We start from the raw sequence: 21,624 nt of genomic DNA on the forward strand, positions 1-21,624 counted from the left end.
AAAGCCATCTGTCCCCAGCACGATGTGGCACAGTGAACACCGCGCGAGGCCAGCGAGTCAACAGGTCCATTTTCTTTTTTTTTTTTTAATTATTATAGACTAGAAAATAGAAACAAAGTATAATTCTATCTGCAAATACTCAAAAAAGATCCATAGCTTCCTATCTGTTTGAAGGTGCACTGTTTAACTTTTCTGGTTGAGGATATGTCACTTTTTTGTGGCAGATGTTATTGCTTTAAATAGGATTTTTCACAGTATGGCATTAAGCTTATGAATCTCCATGGAGACAAGCAGGTGGCACAACCAGGCCAAGTTACACGTCAGATCTGTGAATAAATGAATGTGCGATAGATAAATTGTGGAACATTCCAGGCAAAGCATTAACATCTCTATGTAGACAAGCATTTACTGAAACCTCCAGCAGAAAAGTTACATAGTCAACCATTAAGTCAAACAAGCAAAAACACCATGAATCCAAATTGGTACTCAGTTTAATTAGCAGCGCTCTCGTAATGGTGTGCTTCACATTCAGACAGTGCAGTGTAATGGAAGGATTTATTATAGTGTGTACATTCTACCTAAAGTTTTACTCAAGTTCAACATTGGTAAAAAAAAGTCAAGAAATCTTTTCAGTCCAAAAACATTTTCCAGCTCAGTGAAAAAAATCAGTAGAGGGCTACAGGCAGCATTTTAAAATAGGGAGCACTTCCACAGCAAGCATTTAAACTGTGAGATTGTGTTTTGTCCCAATAGGAAGTATAACTGCTGGACTACAAGATTCCTGAGTTGAAGTCCTCACTTAGAAACAATGAGGGTAACAAAATGTATTAAAACAACAAGTGTACAAGTTTTTTTTTGTTATCAGGGACTTCACATCACATTTAACAACTTACCCTTACCCAATAACCCACCCATGCAGACATCTATATGTATCCTATTAACAAGAGCCTTCAGCGAGAGATTTAAAGGAGTGCAGGTGTGTAATAATGGAGCGAGTGCATCAGGTGTGTCCACACTGAATAAAGAACAGAACACGTCCATAGGAGACAGGTGACAGAGGCTGTTCTCTCCTCCGGATCAAATACAACTTTTACATAAGACTTATCTGCACATTTTGTTTAAAAAATTTGATCCATGTGATCATCAAGATAAAGGGGGATGGGTGGGTTTCAGGCTCTAGAATGATGGAGAGCATAAGGCTTAATAGAAATATAGAAATAGCTAAAGGAGGTGTACAGATGTTATACAGTGAACATGCTACATTACATTTTCAGAGTCACACAAACAGACAAGCAATCTGCTCTTCCAGCAACAGCTATGATCAGACATGGGCAAACTACGACCCAACGACCACACACGGCCCTTTGGTCTTATCAATCCGGCCCGCCAAATTATATTAAAATAGATCAATTTACCTTTTCAACAAGTTGTTGATATTTTGGCACTTGATAAAACTGAATGTGGGTTTTTCGGCTGTCTTTATTTAACTGAAATGTAATCAATTAATTTGTCATGATCCCTGCCCTGCTCTCCCTGCGCCCTCATCTTCCCTCTTCCCTCCTCCCTCACCTGTCTGTCTCCGGAGCTGGGCGGAATCCCGACTCCTCCCGCGCGCACCTGCCGTCCATCAACGCAATCAACACCACCTGCCGTGGATAAGAGGGGTCTGGACGAGTCACTCGGCGCTGGAACGTCCGCGTACTCACGTGAATATGCTCTTGGCTTTACACTTCTTCTGATCGCTATATGCTCATGCTTATCGGAACTTTTTTACCCTCCTCCAGGAATCCGCCGAGAACCAGCTTCGGATCTCCCCTGCCCCTGCACCTCAGCCCTGGTATGGTCCTGTCTCGTCTTGCTCACCATGCACCTCTGTCTCTCCACGTCCACGATTCCGCACCTACGCTCCCCAGCTCCTATGGATTTTGATTCACGACTTGTTAAAGATTCCGAACTAAGCTTTGAACTATTACCTTTGTTATCACGTGTGTGAATAAAGACATTGTTAAACCTTCGTGAGTCTGCACCCTTGGTCCTTACGCCACGCTGGTTATGACATAATTATTAATTTAATTAATGCTTTTGGAAATCAGTTTGTTCAATGAGCCTTGCATATTCATGCTTTGCTACATGTTACATGCCGAATCTAAATACACACATATATATATCTCCTGGCCCGGCCTCTGTCAAATTTTAGAACCCACTGTGGCCCATGTGTCAAAGTTTGCCCACTCCTGAGCTAGATAGTTTAAAGTGAATTTAAAATGTCTGTGTAATCCCTCAGTCGTCTAGGTCTGATCCATAGCAAAAGACGAAGTTTAAATCTGTCAACTGGACAAATCATTGTAGGAGTGAAGACATTGCTCTGCTCATCCAAGCCGCTTCTTCAGTTCTTGTCAGATTGTTGCTGGACACTACCATATATCTATCTGAAGGGAGGCGTTATCTACACTGAAACTGTAAACAGCTATTGTCTCCAGTTTCAGCCTTAATGACCCTATCCAAACTTTCATGGCCCTCCTATTGTTCTCTTTTGTTGCTTTTTATTTGCTTTGGAATCCTAGATCTGTGAGAGATTATGTCTCAGGCCCCCATTCCTATTTAAGGAAGGATTGTCGTTCCTAACAAAAATGGCTTCTTTAACTCCTCTCTCAAACCATTTCTTTTCTTTGGCTAAGATCTGAACCTCACTATCTTTAAAGGAGTGGTTAGTGTCTTTGAGATGGAGATATACAGCAGACTGGGGTCCAGAGGGGCTCTCACGCTGGTATTGGTACATTCTCTTATGGAGTATCTGTTTAGTTTCTTCAGTGTAACGCTCACTGCACTCTTCACTACACTGAATGGAGTAGAAAACATTACTTTGTTTGTGGCTCGAGGTTTTGTCCTTAGGGTGGATCAGTTTTTGTCTTATAGCGTTTGTAGGTTTGAAATGGACAGGAATCTCATACTGTCTGAAAATCCTCTGAAAGTTTTCAGAAACACCCGCAGTGTAAGGGATAGTAACACCTCTCCTAAGTTCAAATTCCCTGTTGTCCTGTTTTTTAGCTCTTAGATCTATTGAAGGCTCATTTTGGATATCCCCAAGCAGAGAGGGTTTTCTCCACATGTTTTTCTTCCTTCACTTTTCCCTCTGTTTGTAGGCACCACTTGAGCTCTGTGGTGTAGAGGACGGATAACTCTGAGTTTGTGCTGCAGCGGATGGTGTGAATCAAACAGAAGGTATTGGTCAGTGTGTGTCTAGACTTCTACCTGGAGACACCGGTCCTCTCCTATAGTTACTGCACAATCTAAGACGGCCAGTTTGTTCTCCTTGTTCTCTTCCCATGTGAACTTGATGTTTGGATCCACAGCATTAATATGTGCAGTAAATGGCTCCAGATCTTGAATTTTGATTTTAGTCCAGTTGTCATCCACATATCAATATCAATGCATGGGTGGTGCCTGGAAATGAGGCCAATGCCTCCTGTTCAAATTGTTCCAGGTATAAATTAGCCATAATAAGAGAGACCAGTGAGCCCATGGCACAGCCGTGGATTTGCCTGTAGAATTCTTGAACGCCTCCCTAGGGAGGTGTTCTGAGAAGTGTCTTGGAAGAGCCAAGACACGCTGGAGGGACTGTCTCTCGGCTGGCCTGGGAACGTCTCGGGGTCCCACCGGAGGAGCTGGAGGACGTGTCCAGGGTGAGGGAAGTCTGGGAGTCACAACCCGGCCCCGGATAAGTGGAAGAAAATGGATGGATGGACTTCTATGTTGTTGTTTTTACTGCAAGCATAAATTAAATAAATCTAATTAAACTGAATAACACCTAAGTTACGTGTATTTACAACAGAAAACTGAGGTCAAACTTAAAACCTTAAAACCTAACGTTTAAAGGTCACCATCTTGTCTCACCAGAACAATATGTGTTAAATCGATCCATCCTGCATTTATGTAAATACAGGTGTTTTTATAGCTCAAAACATTTAAAACTTCCTACTGTGAGCTGGCTTGCCTCTCCAAAGGTCTGATCTGTAACTTGCTATGAGGGTGTCAACCAGCGGTGAGTCCAGACCAAACCAGAGCAAATAAGTTTCAAAGCAGCAAAGACCATACTTCTTCATTATGTGTCATTATTTAAACTGGAAGCATTCTAAAATAACCTTGTAATCAGTGGGAAGGTAATGAAGTACAAGCAGTGAAGTACTGTACTGAAGTGGAATTTTTAGATATCTATACTTTAACTTTACAGTGTATAGTTTTAACTTTTACTTCCCTATGTTTGTGAGCAGTATCTGTACTTTTTACTCCACAACATTTGGACTGAAAAGTAAAAAGTACTTTTCATATGAATTGAGGGGTTATTTTTACCATGTTCGTGGAAACATCCTGACTAAAGGTTTTGAGTTCAAGCTTTGTCTTTAACTCAACAAAAATTAAATACACAAAACTCATAAAAAAAAAACAAAAAAAAAACAACATTGATTTGTATTGCAACTGTTGACCAAAATATGTATCATTTTTAATCAATATCACTACATTTAACATTTTACACAATTTTTAAACAGGTGCTTTAATACTTTTACGTAAGTAGATTGATATGTGACACTTTTACTTGAGTAACTTTATATCTCTATCTGTACTTTTACTTCATTAACAAAATTGAGTACTTCATCCACCACTGCTTCTAATGCACCCTCCGGAAAAATTACAAGTGTGTCTTTTCATACACTCATGTTCAGATTAATTAATTCCATTAATTTAGAAGAAGCAAAATGAAATCACCAGCATCTTGTGTCTCAGCTGGGGAGGGGTATGATGGCTGGGGGTGGTTGGATAACTCTCACACCCAGAGAGATCTGAGAGGGGAAAAACAAGAACATCCCCAAGGTCATATTTGAGTGTGATTTTTCACTAAACAAACAGCAACAAAACACAAACAGCAAAGTCTACACCAGCTTCAAGTCCAACATGTCCAAGGGCTGTCATTAAGGGCCTGATTATAACCCTGATCAGGAACCATTTGAAGCTTAAGGGCTATTTACTGAATGTTTGGGCATTAGCGGCTGGGGAGAAGACTCAGTGCTAATAGGCTAATTTGTTGGCGTATTACAGAGATAGCAGGTGTTACTGTTGTGAGGTTCACTGAGGTCTGTGAGGTGCAGATGGCTGGGAGTTCAGAGTACACCACACACAGATCTGTACTGGACTCAGTGGTAACACACACTCATGTTGATGCAGCAGGACCGTCATAAAAATCAGGGTCCTCCCACACAGTCCATGGGTGCACTCATACACATTCTATAGGTCTATGTTATTCAGTGAAGATGGGGACAGATACATTGTAGATGGAATATTTCAAGTTTAAGTACATAATGGCTAATGGAAATGATTGCGTTAGGATTTGTGGATTTTGCATTTGGATATGTTTAAAGAAAATATCATAAAAATGATGATGTCCTGATGATGTCAATGCTACATGCACAACATAAAGAAGAAAGTTTATGCATGGTACAAAGCTGCAAATACTTTCTTCAGATTTTGTATTAGCATTAGCATTGGCATAAGCTTGACCAAATGTACTGCTGTTCTAATCATGCATCACTGCACACCAAAAAAGACCTGTGCTTTTGGATATCGAGCATGAAATTCTTACCTCTTTTTCAACTGAATTCTATTATTTAGGCTACATTATTTCTTCTGCAAACAACTAAATATACTGTGGTTTTATGTAGAAAACCAGTTAAACATGAGGTTTACTTTAGCACCTACAAACAGATAAAATACATGTATTACAGTCTTCTCTCAAATGGTAATACTGCATTTTGCACAATCCTAAATGTAGGATTGTGCAACATAAATCACAAATCTAATCGCAACTGCAATGCTTGTCAGAAAAATCGTAATTGCTGAAGATAATGATCCAAACTCTTTCAGCCCTAATATTGCATATCCCACGGCACTAACTAACCAGCATAAAAATGACTCTTAGAAGCATCTTTGAGGCACGAATAATTATTCCTTCATATTCATTAGACAAATGCAATAGCTAAACTTCATTTATACCTGCACCTGGCATCCTACTTGTTTTACATTACAGTTTATCCAGCTGGACTGTTTCTTTTAAAACAGACACACTGGTAAAGAGAGACATGGAGAAGCTGTACAAGACTTACATATTGTCATAATAAGGACTATTTTGCCCATTCACAATTAGTCACTTACAAATGAAATCATTGTAACTGATGGTTACAAAATATTACTGCGTGGAGAGTAGGAATATAAATAATATTCAAATGAATACTCCTTAGTAGATTTGCACAATAATAGCTAATGAAAATGTTCCACAAGCAGTCAACAATTGTGTTTTTGATAAATCACATGAAAAATTAGCAGTCGGATGCTAATGCCAACACACTGTGTCTAGTATCATTTAGTTGAAGTGTCTTGCCTAGGATAAGATTTGATCTACTCACCCGTCAGTCCCTCATGTATAGGTCTATAAAGTGTGTGAAATAGAAAATGAAAGCAGAAAGGAGCCTCCTGTGGGCAGTGTAATGTTTTGAATAACTGTGTATATGTCGTAACGGTGCGGATAGGACCAAAGGATGCAGACCAGAGCAGTTTTAACAGTGTTTATTTACAGCGGTGAAAATGCAGTCTTTAAACAGGTCACAAGAGCAGGTACAGGAACCGGGGAGCGGGAGACGGGTCAGGCGGGTGCGGTGCAGGTAGAGGCGGGCAGGACAGGACCAGGACGGGGATAGAAGCAGGTGCGGTACCAGGGCGGGCGGAGCAGACGAAGACCAGAGCGGGGAGCGGGTGACAAACCAGAGACCAGGACCGGACAGGAGACGAGACGAGCAGGAGACGAGACGAGCAGGAGACGAGACGAGCAGGAGACGAGACGAGCTGGAGACGAGACGAGCAGGAGACGAGACGAGCAGGAGACAAGACGAGCTGGAAGCGATACCGGGACTGGAACGTGGCGGCAGGAGCTGGGCGAGTAGAGGCAGGAATCTGGAGGGTGCATAAATCCAAATGAGCATTTGCAGGAAAGTACCATATAACAAAGCTTAGCAAGAAACATTCACGTTTTACACGCGGACGGTCTGGCACCGAGTGTAGACTGCCAAGCCTTCTTGTACTCAGCAGCAGGTGGTGGTGATTAGGCTGATGCACCCCAGGTGTGCACGGGAGGAGTCAGGCACTCCACCCAGCTCCAGACACACAGGTAGGGGAGGGGGAGAGAGCACGGGAGGACAGGGAAAACTGACATCATGACAGTACCCCCCCCCTAAGGTCCACCTCCTGGTGGACCCCCAGGCTTGTCAGGATGAGCGCGGTGGAAGTCTCTCACCATGTCGGGGTCCAGAATGCGTGCCCTGGGCACCCAGGATCGCTCCTCCGGACCGTAACCCTCCCAATCGACGAGGTACTGGAGGCCCCTACCACGGCGACGAACGTCAATCAGGCGGCGGACGGTGAACGCCGGGTGGCCGTCAATGACTCGGGCGGGCGGTGGGGGATCGGCCGGAGGGCACAGGTCGCTGGTCCGGACTGGTTTAACCTGGGAGACGTGAAAGGTCGGATGAATCCGGAGAGACGGGGGTAACTGGAGGCGCACCGCCGATGGATTTATGATCCTCATGATCTTAAACGGTCCCAGGAATCGGGGGGACAGCTTACGGGAGTCCGTCTTCAGCGGGACCGTCTTGGCGGAGAGCCAAACCATCTGGCCAGGTTGGTATACGGGCGCCGGGACACGGTGGCGATCGGCCGTCGCCTTAGTGCGCGCTCCAGCCCGAAGAAGGGCCGCCCTGGCCTTCTTCCAGATCCGGCGACAGCGCTGGAGATGGCGCTGAACAGACGGGACGGCGAGGTCCCTCTCCTCCGTGGGAAAGAGAGGGGGTTGATATCCCAGCGATGCCTCGAAGGGAGACATACCTGTGGCGGAACTCACGAGGGAGTTGTGAGCGTACTCTATCCAGGGCAGGTGAGTACTCCAGGTCGCGGGGTTGGCGGAGGCTGTGCACCGTAGGGCCGACTCCAGGTCTTGGTTGGCCCGCTCCGTCTGCCCATTAGATTGTGGATGGAACCCGGACGTGAGGCTAACCGTGGCCCCCAAACTGTTGCAGAAAGACCGCCATACCTGAGAGGTGAATTGGGTCCCTCTGTCGGACACGATGTCCACCGGGATGCCGTGGAGTCGGAAGACATGACTGGTCAGCTGGTCGGCAGTTTCTTTGGCTGTGGGGAGCTTAGGCAGGGCAACGAAATGGGCGGCCTTGGAGAAGCGGTCCACAATGGTGAGAACCACCGTGTTCCCCTGGGAAGGGGGAAGGCCCGTCACGAAGTCCAAGGCGATGTGGGACCAAGGGCGACGAGGAACTGGGAGAGGATGCAAGAGACCAGAAGGGGGTGAGTGGGAGGCCTTGGCCCGAGCACATACCTGGCAGGCGGCGACATAAGCCCGGGTGTCTGTGTCCATCGTGGGCCACCAGAAGCGTCTCCTGAGGAGGGAGAGAGAGCGACCGGCACCAGGATGGCAGGCGAAACGGGAGGCGTGGACCCACTGGAGCACCTGAGACCGGACAGAATCGGGAACAAACAGTTTATCTGGAGGGCCGTTACCTGGGTCGGGGTCGTTGGTCTGGGCCTCTCGGACGGTGTCCTCGATATCCCAATGGACCGCGGCCACCACACACGAGGAGGGGATAATTGTTTCTGCGGTGACCGGGCTATCCTCCAGGGCGAACTGGCGGGAGAGGGCATCTGGTTTGACGTTCCGAGATCCGGGGCGGTAGGTGAGGAGAAAGTTGAAGCGGCTGAAGAAGAGGGACCAACGAGCTTGACGGGGATTGAGGCGCCTGGCGGACTGGATGTACTCCAAGTTTTTATGGTCGGTCCAGACGATGAATGGTTGCTCCGCCCCTTCGAGCCAGTGGCGCCACTCCTCCAAGGCCAGCTTTACGGCAAGGAGCTCCCGATCCCCCACGTCATAATTGACCTCGGCCGAGGACAATCGCCGGGAAAAGAAGGCGCAGGGACAGAGGCGGTTGTGGGGGTCGAACCTCTGCGAAAGCACGGCCCCCACTCCCGAGTCGGAGGCGTCGACCTCCACGATGAATTGCCGTGAAGGGTCGGGCTGGTGCAGGATGGGAGCGGAGGTAAATAATCTCTTAAGCTTCTCGAAGGCTGTCTGCGCCTCAGGAGACCAGGCAAACTGCAAAGCAGGAGAGGTGAGTTTAGTTAAGGGCGAGATAACCCTACTAAAATCCCGGATGAAACGTCTATAAAAATTGGCAAAGCCGATAAATCTCTGGAGCTGTCTCCGGCTGGTAGGAACGGGCCACTCAGTGACAGCCTGGATCTTTTCAGGATCAGCTCTTACTTGGCCCCGCCCCACAATGAAGCCCAAAAAGCTGACCTCCTCTGCGTGAAACTCGCATTTCTCAGCTTTCACGAACAGTTTATTCTCGAGGAGGCGCTGGAGAACCTGGCGAACGTGCTGGTGATGCTCCTGGGGGGACCGCGAGAAAATCAAGATGTCATCCAAGTAAACAAAGACGAATCGGTTAAGGAAATCCCGGAGCACATCATTGATGAGGGCTTGGAATACGGCAGGGGCGTTGGTGAGACCGAAGGGCATAACCAAGTATTCGAAATGTCCCAGGGGTGTCTTGAAGGCCGTCTTCCATTCGTCTCCCTCCCTGATGCGCACCAGGTGGTACGCATTCCGCAAATCCAACTTGGAGAAGATGGTCGCACCGTGGAGGGGCGTAAATGCCGAGTCCAGTAAGGGAAGCGGGTATTTATTCTTTACAGTTATATTGTTCAGACCCCGGTAATCAATGCAAGGCCGCAGGGATTTGTCCTTCTTAGCCACAAAGAAGAACCCCGCTCCCACGGGTGAAGTGGACGGGCGGATGATTCCGGCAGCCAGGGACCCACGGATATAGTCCTCCATTGACTCGCGTTCAGGTTTAGACAGGTTATATAGCCTGCTAGATGGTAGTGGGGCACCCGGCAGGAGGTCAATGGCGCAGTCATATGGGCGGTGGGGCGGTAAAGAGAGGGCCTTGCTCTTGCTAAAAACCTCCCCCAGGTCGTGATATTCAGCAGGCACCGAGGACAGATTGGGGGTGTCTGGGGACGGATCAGCGACAGGAACGGACCTCCCGGCCGGAGGGAGGGCGGACCGAAGGCACTTGGCGTGGCAATCGGGACTCCAGCCCGAAACTCCGCCCCTGGCCCAATCGAAAACAGGGTTGTGGGCGCGTAGCCAGGGGTAACCAAGGACCAGAGGAGAAGCGGAGGAGGACAGGACATGAAACTGACGGTTCTCTTGGTGGTTGCCGGACAGAATCACGGTGACAGGTTCTGTGATGTGAGTGATGTGCCCCAGAAAACGTCCATTGAGCCCCTGGGCATTTAAGGAGCGTTCGAGGGGCTCCAGGTAGACCCCGAGCTGCTCCGCGACTTGGGCATCAATAAAGTCCCTCTCAGCCCCGGAGTCGATAAGGGCGGAAACGCATAAGGTCTCTGTGCGAACGCACAGGGTGGCGCTGAGCCGCAGTCTATTAGAAGAGTCCAGGATGTGTTGCTCGCCCACCAGTACTCCCAGCGCTACTGGTGGGCCCCCCCTTTTGGCCGAACTGGGCAAGTGACCACATAATGTCCGCGCTCACCGCAGTAGAGGCAAGCCCCGGCCAGACGACGCCTCCGTTGACGCTCCTCGGCCGACACAAGGGTCCTGTTGAGTTGCATGGGCTCATCCGGCGGGGGCGGGGCAGCGCGTGGCTCCGGCGGGGCCGGTGACCGGCGTCTCTCTCGGCGACGAGCCCGTAGGCGGTTGTCTATACGGTGAGTGAGGGAGATGAGGGTCCGCAGGTCGGGGGGTTCGTCCCGGGAAACCAATTCATCTTTCAAAGTCTCGTTCAGGCCCCGCACAAACACAGCCCGCAGCGCGCTGTCCGTCCAGTCCAGCTCCGCCGCATGTGTCCAGAATTCAATGGAATAATCCGCTACCGTCCTGGAGCCCTGGCTGAGAGTCAATAACCGGGAGGCAGCATTGTCCTGGTAGTGCGGGTGGTCAAACACCAGCTTAAACGTGGACACAAATTCATTAAAATCCAGGCTATCCACAGACGTCTTCATTAGGCGCGCCTCTGCCCACTGGAGAGCTCTGCCCCGGAGTAATCCACATATATATCGGATCTTGGTGGCCCCCGAGCTGAAACGAGAAGGGCATTGCTGGAACATGAACTCGCACTGGAACAGGAATCCGCGACAGAGGTGAGGTTGTCCAGCATACGGCTCCGGATCCGTGCCTCTCGGCTCCGGGAGGCATGGTGGCGCTCCAGCTGCAGCAGGCGGGGTGACGAGGAGCGCGGCCACCTGGTGGTTAAGCTGTGCCACCTGCTGGGACAATGTCTGATTTAGCTCCAATAGAGTTCGAATGGATTGTTCGTGCTGACCCAGCACCGCCTCGGGGTGAGAGTGCGTGAGGCGGCGCATCTGGTCCGGATCTGAGCCTGCTTGGTCCATAGTGGCCAGACCGTTCTGTCGTAACGGTGCGGATAGGACCAAAGGATGCAGACCAGAGCAGTTTTAACAGTGTTTATTTACAGCGGTGAAAATGCAGTCTTTAAACAGGTCACAAGAGCAGGTACAGGAACCGGGGAGCGGGAGACGGGTCAGGCGGGTGCGGTGCAGGTAGAGGCGGGCAGGACAGGACCAGGACGGGGATAGAAGCAGGTGCGGTACCAGGGCGGGCGGAGCAGACGAAGACCAGAGCGGGGAGCGGGTGACAAACCAGAGACCAGGACCGGACAGGAGACGAGACGAGCAGGAGACGAGACGAGCAGGAGACGAGACGAGCAGGAGACGAGACGAGCTGGAGACGAGACGAGCAGGAGACGAGACGAGCAGGAGACAAGACGAGCTGGAAGCGATACCGGGACTGGAACGTGGCGGCAGGAGCTGGGCGAGTAGAGGCAGGAATCTGGAGGGTGCATAAATCCAAATGAGCATTTGCAGGAAAGTACCATATAACAAAGCTTAGCAAGAAACATTCACGTTTTACACGCGGACGGTCTGGCACCGAGTGTAGACTGCCAAGCCTTCTTGTACTCAGCAGCAGGTGGTGGTGATTAGGCTGATGCACCCCAGGTGTGCACGGGAGGAGTCAGGCACTCCACCCAGCTCCAGACACACAGGTAGGGGAGGGGGAGAGAGCACGGGAGGACAGGGAAAACTGACATCATGACAGTATAACTGTGTGTATAAGAGTACCCCGGAGCTCTGTGGTGTGTGACAGCTCATTCAGCCACTGGCCCCAGAGAAATGTGATCAGCCACCTGCCTCCCGCTATGAACCACATGATTTATCATCTCTCAGCTCCTCAAAGCAATTTGTGTTTGCCCCTCTGCTGTGGTTCCTCTATTGTGTTTGTATTTCCATGCAAAGGTGTAGCAGAGTGTGAGGGCCACAGGGCTATAAGGGATTCACTGCATAGTAACGATATGGTGATTAGTAATGACTGATTATTACACAGAGGTCCCACTTTATAAAGTGTGACAATAAAATATTTTATGATAAGGTGTAACAATAACCTATCATTTGGTGTAAAAATTCAATTTGGCCCAAATATCTGCTGAAGGAAACTACGTAAACACTAGGTTTACTGTAAGGTCAAAGTATAAAACAAGCTTCTAAGAACTGTTGACTCTGACTCTTGGATGGGAGTCGAAATGTCTTGATTTTAAATCCTTGCCATGGGTGGACCACGTCTGAATGAATGATTGTTTATTCTTGTCAATGCAATCCCTCAATCTAAAATAGTCTGCAGAAGGATTTGAAAAACACAATAGATTTCAGTCCTGAATAGATGGATGGTTTGAATGCCAAACAGTTTCAGAAGGAGACTCCACACTTGCTTTGTGTCATAAAAGAGAAGACAACAACAACAACAACAACAACAACAACAATAATAACAATAATAACAATAATAATAATAATAATAATAATAATAATGCTAATAATAATAATAATAATAATAATAATAATAATAATAATAATAATAATAATAATAATAATAATAATAATAATAATAATAATAATGAATTTGATTTATATAGCACTTTATGGACCTGCAAAGACCCTTCACAGTGCATTATTCATTCACTCCATAGTCAGTGGTGGTAAGTCACTATCACAGCCATAGCTACATCATCCCCTCTGACCAACACTCATGCACACACCACATTCATACCAGGCAATGTGGGTGAAGCTCTTCTCCTAAGGACATAATGACAGTTTCTGCCACTGGTGCTCCACTATGGCACCTGATATTCCCAGCGGTCTCCCATCCAAGTTCCACCCAGGTCCAGCCCTGTTTAGTTTGAGACCAGGAGGTTTTAGCCTCTTATTTTTATGTAGTATGGAAGCTGTAAAAAATGTGCTGAAAGGAAATTGAAAGAAAAAAAAAAAACATGCATTTTCAAGTGTTTAGTACTAGTCACGATCTTCAATCTATAAGCTGCATCTTCAGTCAGACCTAACAGGTTTGAAATAAGTGTCAGAGAAAGAACAGGCTGCCGTCATATTTCCCAAACCAATTTTAGATGGAGCTGTTCAATCCCACGGATTAACATTTTAATCAAATGGATTTCCTGTTGAATGTGTCAAATGTTATTTTGACACATTCACACAGAGAGGTGTACATAGCAGATGTCTAGCCTTGTTGACTTCACTCCTTTGTTGGTTGCCTGTTAATTTTAGACGAGGCCATCTGGACAAAGATCAAGTAACAATGTTTGGAGCTGTTGCCATTATACATGACTATTATCCCCTGTAATTGACAAGGGGTGGTAATAGTGAAGACACAAAGCAGATGCAGTATCATGGAGTTGTTACATTCAAGATTTCTCAGAACTATTTTATTTGCTATTCAAGTCTCTGTATTCAATATAAACTAAAATATTTCCTACAGTTTAGCCAAGAGGTTTGGACACAGGACTCGTGCAGGCCTCAGCATTGTTCGAGCATCCCCTATGGTCTAATTATTTGCTGAATGTTTCTTTCCAATTTTCACCCCAATTTCACACTTGTTGTCTTGTTGAATAAAGCCTGTGCAGGACAAACATATTTAAAAAGTAACATATACAGTGTTTTCCAAAAGTTGTCACTTTTTAAAGTCTGTAGCTCTTGGAGACATTTGTTTAATATAATTGTTAGACATAGACCACAACTAGAACCAGTCTCAATGTGACATTTTCCTCCAGTCGATAGTGACTGGACCTTCACAGCTCACCTCTCACCCAAATGACACTGCAGACAAATCATGTGCCTCTATAATGTGCTTTAATGGCACCAGTCTAATTTATGGCACCCATAAAGAACATTAGAAAAAGCCAAAAGCTTCACTGTGACACTCATTCAATAAGCCACATCTGCTGCTGGCTCACAGTGTTTGTCAGTGTAGCCTTGATTGGAATTTCAGTCAATAGTCTCTTAATGTGTTAGGTACAGGTCAGTAATTAGAAAAAAAAGCTATGCTTGTCCATATATTCAGTTGCTTACTTGTTGCAAAACTTCAATGAATGTGTCAAATTACAAATAAAATTCTGCTTTTGGGATGGGCCAGTCATTTAGGTAAAGTTCTTCTTAGACTAAGAGCAGCATGGATTTCTTCACAGCAGCTGACAGATTAGTCAGAAACAAAGAAATGTCCAAATGAGCTGAAATCAAAAGGTACACACCCTTCTGAACCCCATTTAAATGTTTTTGTTCGTTTAAAAGAAATCATGACTTAGTTACCTCCACCACAAAATACAACAGCTCTTTCCAACTCCTTTTTTGGATCTGAAAAATGTATACATATTATTGCCTGTTGTGGCTTGGAGTGTGTGGCACAGCCTAGAGCAAATGTGTCTTATCAAAAAAGCATATTGTAAATGGTTAAATTAGATTGATGGAGCCTATAGGTCTCATTTCACTGGACAGGCTCATGGTGACCTGACTTTTACGCATGGCAAACAGAACAGCTCAATCTAATGTAAAGTGACATTTACCATGGAGAAAGTGTCTGTGCAGACACTGTATGTACCCAAAGAGCAAACGAGATATATCCCTGGATTGTGTGAATCGAAAGTGAACCCTGAACCAATCTTGTCTTTCATTTTTAACATGTATACTCTTACATCAGGGAGGGGTTTGCAAGTGTTACCAAACACGTCATAAATAAAATATTACTCCCTTATAATGTTGGCCCAATGGGGTTAGTTTGTATGTTAATGTTTCGTCTGAATGGCCCTCATCTGTATGTATGAGTGTGCGCGAGGATCAGTCAGAGGTGACTCTCTCCTGTAGCACAGAGCGCGCACAGCGTCCAGACTCCAGACGCGCCACCACTCCGCTCCTCGCGCTCACCGTCATCCACCACCATCATTTTGGATCCACGCTGTTTGATGGAAATACACCGAGGACGTGAAGTGTTACTGTGTCTGTGGCTCGTCGAAGAAGTTGTGGCAAAATTAAATCAAAAGACTATGAAAGGCTAGAATTTGCTTCATTCCAAACAGAGTGGCATTAGGGGCACATTGGCTCTGAAAGCAGGTAAGTTTTTTAATACTGACATTTCACAAGTCATTGATTGCACAGCAGCCTCTGATACGTAAATGCCGCTATGTATGAGCCTGTAATATAATCTTACAGAACAACCACTTCTTGATTGTGTAAAAATACTTATAAAGACTCAATATAGGAGCTTCTTTTGATTCATTCATCCACACCAACAAGAATGATAGAGCCTACCTGTTGCGTGTCTGCTCAGAAAAATAAAAGGACAATTGTTTGTTCCTGTTAAAGGCATAAAGTTAAATTACTTTTTCATTAATTTTCATTTCATTTCATTTGCACAATCTGCCATGTCTGTCTTATGTAATATATGTTTCCCAGTAAGTGTCATTATACAACATAATGACTCACGACTTCAATCCATGACCAGTGTCCAGTGACAGCTTGACTAAGTAGCACCCTAAAGCATTTTGTTTTATTGGCATGTGTCCAAGTCGTTCAAAGCTAAGGACATTAATCTGACACGCCCTCATCTCTCACTTACTCAAATAATATGAGATGAACACATGCAGGTTTGTTTAATTCCCCCAAAGAGATATTTAGCTTTATATTGGGCACAGTGATTTCCCCTGGCAGCAGTGCAGCACCAATAACATGCGGGAGGTAAGCCTGCAAAACACATCATTTTAGTGACATTTGATATAAGAAGTGTATATGACAGACTGATACGACACTGAATCAATACAGCTTAATGAGAGGAAGGACTCAAACTCAATGATGTATGTGATAAAGAGCCATTCTCTTGCAAAGAGTGGCAAATGAAATATAATCAATACAAAAAAATCAATCAGAGTCTATGATTACTACCCCGACTGTCACCAAAGTGTAAATTGGAAGAATATTGAGTGGAATCAATACTTCTTGTCCTGTGCCGTATCTGTAAACAGACATCCTTATCTTCCCAAGCTGCCCAAACAAAATGGTTCACCTTATAACAATATCATAATAGTATTGCAGAAGACATTAATTGGTGTCATATAAGCCCTAAAATTAAATGTGTAATATCCAGGATGTGTAGACACCATTTATACCCTAACAGTGCTTCTCAACCTGTGGTACACGTACATCTGGTGGCACATGAGCTCCTTCTGGTGGTAGACAGATACCTCTTCAGTTCTAGTCTTTGTCTATGTCACGTTATTGTCCACCTTTGGGCAGTTTCTTGGTTAGAATTACTAGTGTAGTCCTATTTAATGTGTTCTTTTGTCTCAGTTTACACCCGGAATAGTCCTGTTATAGATCTGGTTTAGATGCAGCGGTGCTCGGAAAAGTCCAATCTTTTTTTCTTAAAGATACGCCACCTGCTTGTCTTGCGTAGATGTTGTTGCTTTGCCTAGAATGTTCTACTGTAAGTGTGTGAGCTGCTGTGCCCAAGTGTGGATCATTAAAGTCTATCCATATCTAACATTGCTTAAATATACATTTGAAAACATGCATTCTTACTGTGAGCGGGGTTGCTTCTCCACAGATGTGACCTGTAATTCGGCTTAGTGGCATCACCCAATTGTGTCTATGTAGATGGAAAGGTTTAATGTCACAGTGAAGAACATCCCAGGCAAAGTAAGAAAATCTCCATGGAGACTAGCAGCGGGTGACAGTAGCTCAGTTGGTAGAGTGTTTGTCCGCTGATCCGAAGTTTAGCGGTTCAAGTCCTGCTCTCGACATAAACATCATTAGTTTAGCTTTCAGGTCCACTGACCCACAGGCTGGCGGTGCGATTCCAGCTCCCAGAGTGCTTTGAGTGCCTTGAAGGTGGAAAAGCTCTATATAACAATGTGAGCGTTACCGTTTACGATGTCAAAAGTTGAGAGCCACTGCAGAAATAACCAGAAAAGCTGAATGAATGATCATAGTTTGAGAGATTAACATTTAAATTTGGCAACTGGTTTATATATACATGTGAAATTGACCGAAAACATCATTTAAATGCACATTAGTGTCAAAAGAGAAACAAACATGAATCGTTAATCACTACAATAACCGCACAGCTGTTACATTGTCAACTATATTGTGCATCTCCAGAATTATCCGCTCTGACAGTAATTTTGTGTGCACTGCAGGTCTTTGGCAGAGCAGATGGGACATCACTATCAGGCGAACCCACGCTGAGGTGCTATGGCCTCCTGGATCTTTCCCTCCGCTCCTCCAAATCTCTCTGAACACTTCATGTATGACAGCTTTCTGCAAAATGAATCGGAGTCCAATTTTGGTAACTACACGGACTACGGCTTCAACCGGACCAGCACCATTGTCATCACGTGCATGTACTTCCTGGTTTGCACTGTTGGACTTTGTGGAAACGCATTGGTCATATATGTCATCCTACGCTACGCTAAGATGAAAACTGTTACGAATATTTACATTCTCAATCTTGCTGTTGCAGATGTTTTGTTCATGCTGGGTTTACCTTTTATAGCTATCCAACTGGCTATAGTCCACTGGCCATTCGGTCTGGTGTTATGTCGTGTTGTCATGACGGTGGACTCTTTGAACCAATTCACGTCAATCTTCTGCCTTATGGTCATGAGTATTGACCGATATTTGGCTGTGGTGCATCCCATCAAGTCTACAAAATGGCGAAAACCACGTATGGCCAAGACTATCAATTTAGCAGTGTGGGGCGTTTCGCTAATGGTCAACCTGCCTATTGTCATCTACAGTGGAGTTATCACAAAGCATGATGGGTGTTTTTGTACAATTGTTTGGCCCGAGCCAGAGGAAGTGTATTACACGGCGTTTATGTTCTATACATTTGTCTTGGGGTTTTTCCTACCTCTGTTGGTGATCTGTCTGTGCTACCTGTTGATCATTATAAAAGTCAAATCGTCAGGAATTCGCGTCGGGTCTTCGAAGAGGAAAAAATCTGAGAGGAAAGTTACCCGGATGGTGTCAATCGTAGTTGCCGTTTTTGTCTTCTGCTGGCTGCCTTTCTACGTTTTCAATGTGACTTCAGTGACGGGCACCCTCTCCACCACGCCCATCCTGAGGTCTACCTTTGCTTTTGTGGTCGTCCTGGGATACGCCAACAGCTGTGCCAACCCTATACTCTACGCTTTTCTGTCGGAGAACTTCAAAAAGAGTTTCCAGAATGTTTTATGCTTGAAGAAAGTGGGAGGGCTGGATGAGGCGGAGCGAAGTGATAGCAGACAGGATAAGTCACGTATGATCAATGACCCCACAGAAACGCAGAGTACACTTTTCAATGGAGATCTGCAAACCAGCATCTAACAGGTGTCTCCAGTAGTGGTTAAGTGTTACAGTTGTTACAAAGAACAAACAATGCCAGCTGTTCTTCTCAGAGTGAAATTTTAAGTTAATCTATGGGTAAATAACATTTTGTATTGGACAAATAAAAATTTCCTCTTCAAAATTAGACACTATGTGGAAGGCATATACGATACAACACATTCCTTACAAGATCGCTGTAGAAACCTAGTGTTTGCCTGCAGCAGTTTACATAGAGACTATTCATGTGCAATAGAGTTTACATTTAATATCTTTGCTGCCTCTTTAACCCAATAGGAAAGAGAGAAAAATACTACATTGAACTGCGTCTGGATTGTAACTCCCTCTTTTATAGTGTCCAATTCAAAGTGTTTTGTTGCCCATGTCCCAGATTTTTGAAAACCTTCATATGTAAAACATCTACAGTCCCATTTGTTGTGTTTGTTACCAGAGTTGTAGTTCCAAGGATGTATAAAGTTGTGGAATTAGTTATTTTCCCGTGTAGATACAGTAGACTATACGACACACTGTGGGCACTGTTCAGGAACCGTATAACCTTCTTTGGACTTAGTGGCCTCGTTTCAAAGTCGTAAATCTTACTTGTGAATAAGTAATGATCATGCCCAGTGCTCGACGTGTGCTATTGATTTTTGTGTAAAGAATTGGGCAATTTAACACCCACAAAATGTAAATGAACACGTCTGGTCAATAGCAGTTTGGCTTTTTCGTGCCCGATCACAGCTTCATGTGATCGCTCTGTTTCTGTTGCTGGTGAAGAAATGCACGTAGTCTTTAACCAAAGTGCTGCTAAACTGTAGAAAATCCATCAATCTAATGTATGTTTTTTATATAATTATTGTATTTTGGTGTTTGTGTTCATGAGCATCTGTCTGGTGTATTTATACAACATAATAGTGAGCCTACTGTTTGTCGACTCTGGTGAGACTAGTACTGCTATGGCTCACTGCACTTGTAAATCTCCTCTGCTGCCACTCATGTGCGAGTCTGTGCAAATCTGGAGTACTATCTGGACAGGCAGAAACCACTCTGCATGTCAGCGAGATCTGAATTTGAGAAGGGCTAGAACACTTAAACGTGCACTTTAACTTTTTCTGATGGCATGTCCACCACCTGCGTGAAAATGACATTAATCATCATGGAGACAAGCAGAGGGCGGACCTCCCACCAGAAAAGTTACATAGTGCACCTTTAATCTACAGGGACTTTGGTGTTCCTTTATTGTTATATTCATTCATGACAAGTTCAGTTATGTATAGTTTGGATGCATTTTTGTGCATGCTATCACTGAGGAACTTTTACCTATGATTTACTGAACTTACTAGCTTCAAATTGACTTGTAAGGAGTGGCAAATATGAGGCCTATCTACCTTAATTTTTAGATAAAGTTAAATTTAATTGTATTTTATGTATTGTATATATGTAAAGAACATTAGTATGATGTATTATAGTAGCAGGACAATACACACATAGTAGCATTTTCATTGACTGTTACCCAAATTTATACTGATTACCATTTTCAAAAATGTTCATGTGGCAATTCTGTGGCATTTTTAGTGTGCTGCTGTGGAGTTCATTTATTTCTCTATTATTATTGTATTTTACTGCTGAACGTGCTTACACTCCCCCTCACGGGCGAATAAAGTGGTACTGATTTATTGTTTGTTGTCTATTGTTTACCAGTCTGTAATAAAATGTGTTTCAAGGCATGTCTCCTTACTGCTGCACATTTTTTGGCATGGAAACTTTTTAAAAGGGCACAGGAAAAAGAACCATGTGTTACAACAATACTGCTGGAATTTTGTATGCTCAACATTTTGAGTACTCAAAGAAAATCTGAAATTGTGCAGCCTACAAATTCTAGCCAGGCACGTTTGTCATGGTTTCTTTTGACCACAGTGTGGCGCCAGATTCAAAGATATGAAAATGGATACAAAAGAACAATGCATTATTTACCAAACCCTGGTAGTGGAGAACATACCTAAACCTGTATGCCATTTGAAATGTAGACCACATTCTGTCATAACTGATGAATAGCCAGAGTTAGCCTTGAAAGCTTTGACAGCTGGTGCCTGAAATGTGAAAGAAGAGACAAGACATGGCCCAGAGACTTTCCAGTTTTGTTCTGAGTTTAATCACTGAAACGTTTAATGAAGCTCTCCTATCCGTTTCAGCTGCATCCCTGAATGTCCTTAGCTAGCCTCAACTGCTCCACTGTGATATGCAATAGAGCCATTTGTACACATCTTTGATATCAGTCTAGCAGCAGACCAAAAGAATATGGTGTCAGTATGCAGAAAACAGAGCAGCTTAACATTGTGGGCTAGTGATATTTGATGTGACAGTTTAGGATCGTTATCTTAAACATTTGGGACCTTTTTTAAACAATCAAAGAAAACATGTGATATGAAAAAGAATTACTCAACTGGTCTGACACAGGCTTTACTGCACTGCAGAAGACATCACAAACCACTCGGGTCCACACCACACCAACCACACAGTTGCCATGGAGAATATTAACACTGATGGATTGTGAGGCAGGCTATGGCCGCCTTAAGACAGCATGTGAGTAACCCTCTCATATTGCACAAAGATAAAATGTCGATGGTGACGAGCCGCAAGCCTTGAGGCATTATTGGGGTGGTTTTCACATTTTGCGAGATCTGAGTGTCCAGTAAGAAGCATTGCATTTGCACAGATTGTTGAACTGTACGAGGACAGACCACAGCGCTCCCCCGATACCGATACTGTATACACAAG

General features: G+C 44.9%; 1 protein-coding gene across 1 annotated transcript; it reads left to right on the forward strand.

The window, feature by feature from the left end:
- Positions 1-17,736: 17,736 nt before the first annotated feature.
- Positions 17,737-18,865, forward strand: LOC117374498 (somatostatin receptor type 2-like). Its single transcript, XM_033970638.2, has one exon. The coding sequence runs from the start codon at positions 17,737-17,739 to the stop codon at positions 18,847-18,849; it is 1,113 nt and encodes a 370-aa protein (XP_033826529.1). The 3' UTR covers positions 18,850-18,865.
- The last annotated feature ends 2,759 nt before the right edge of the window (positions 18,866-21,624 follow it).

This window comes from Periophthalmus magnuspinnatus, chromosome 8, assembly GCF_009829125.3.
Source record: "Periophthalmus magnuspinnatus isolate fPerMag1 chromosome 8, fPerMag1.2.pri, whole genome shotgun sequence".
In the NCBI taxonomy this organism is placed as follows: domain Eukaryota; kingdom Metazoa; phylum Chordata; class Actinopteri; order Gobiiformes; family Gobiidae; genus Periophthalmus; species Periophthalmus magnuspinnatus.

Bases quoted from the DNA above. Each gene is read 5' to 3' on its own strand.
- LOC117374498 (XM_033970638.2), top strand. From the start codon at position 17,737: ATGGCCTCCTGGATCTTTCCCTCCGCTCCTCCAAATCTCTCTGAACAC.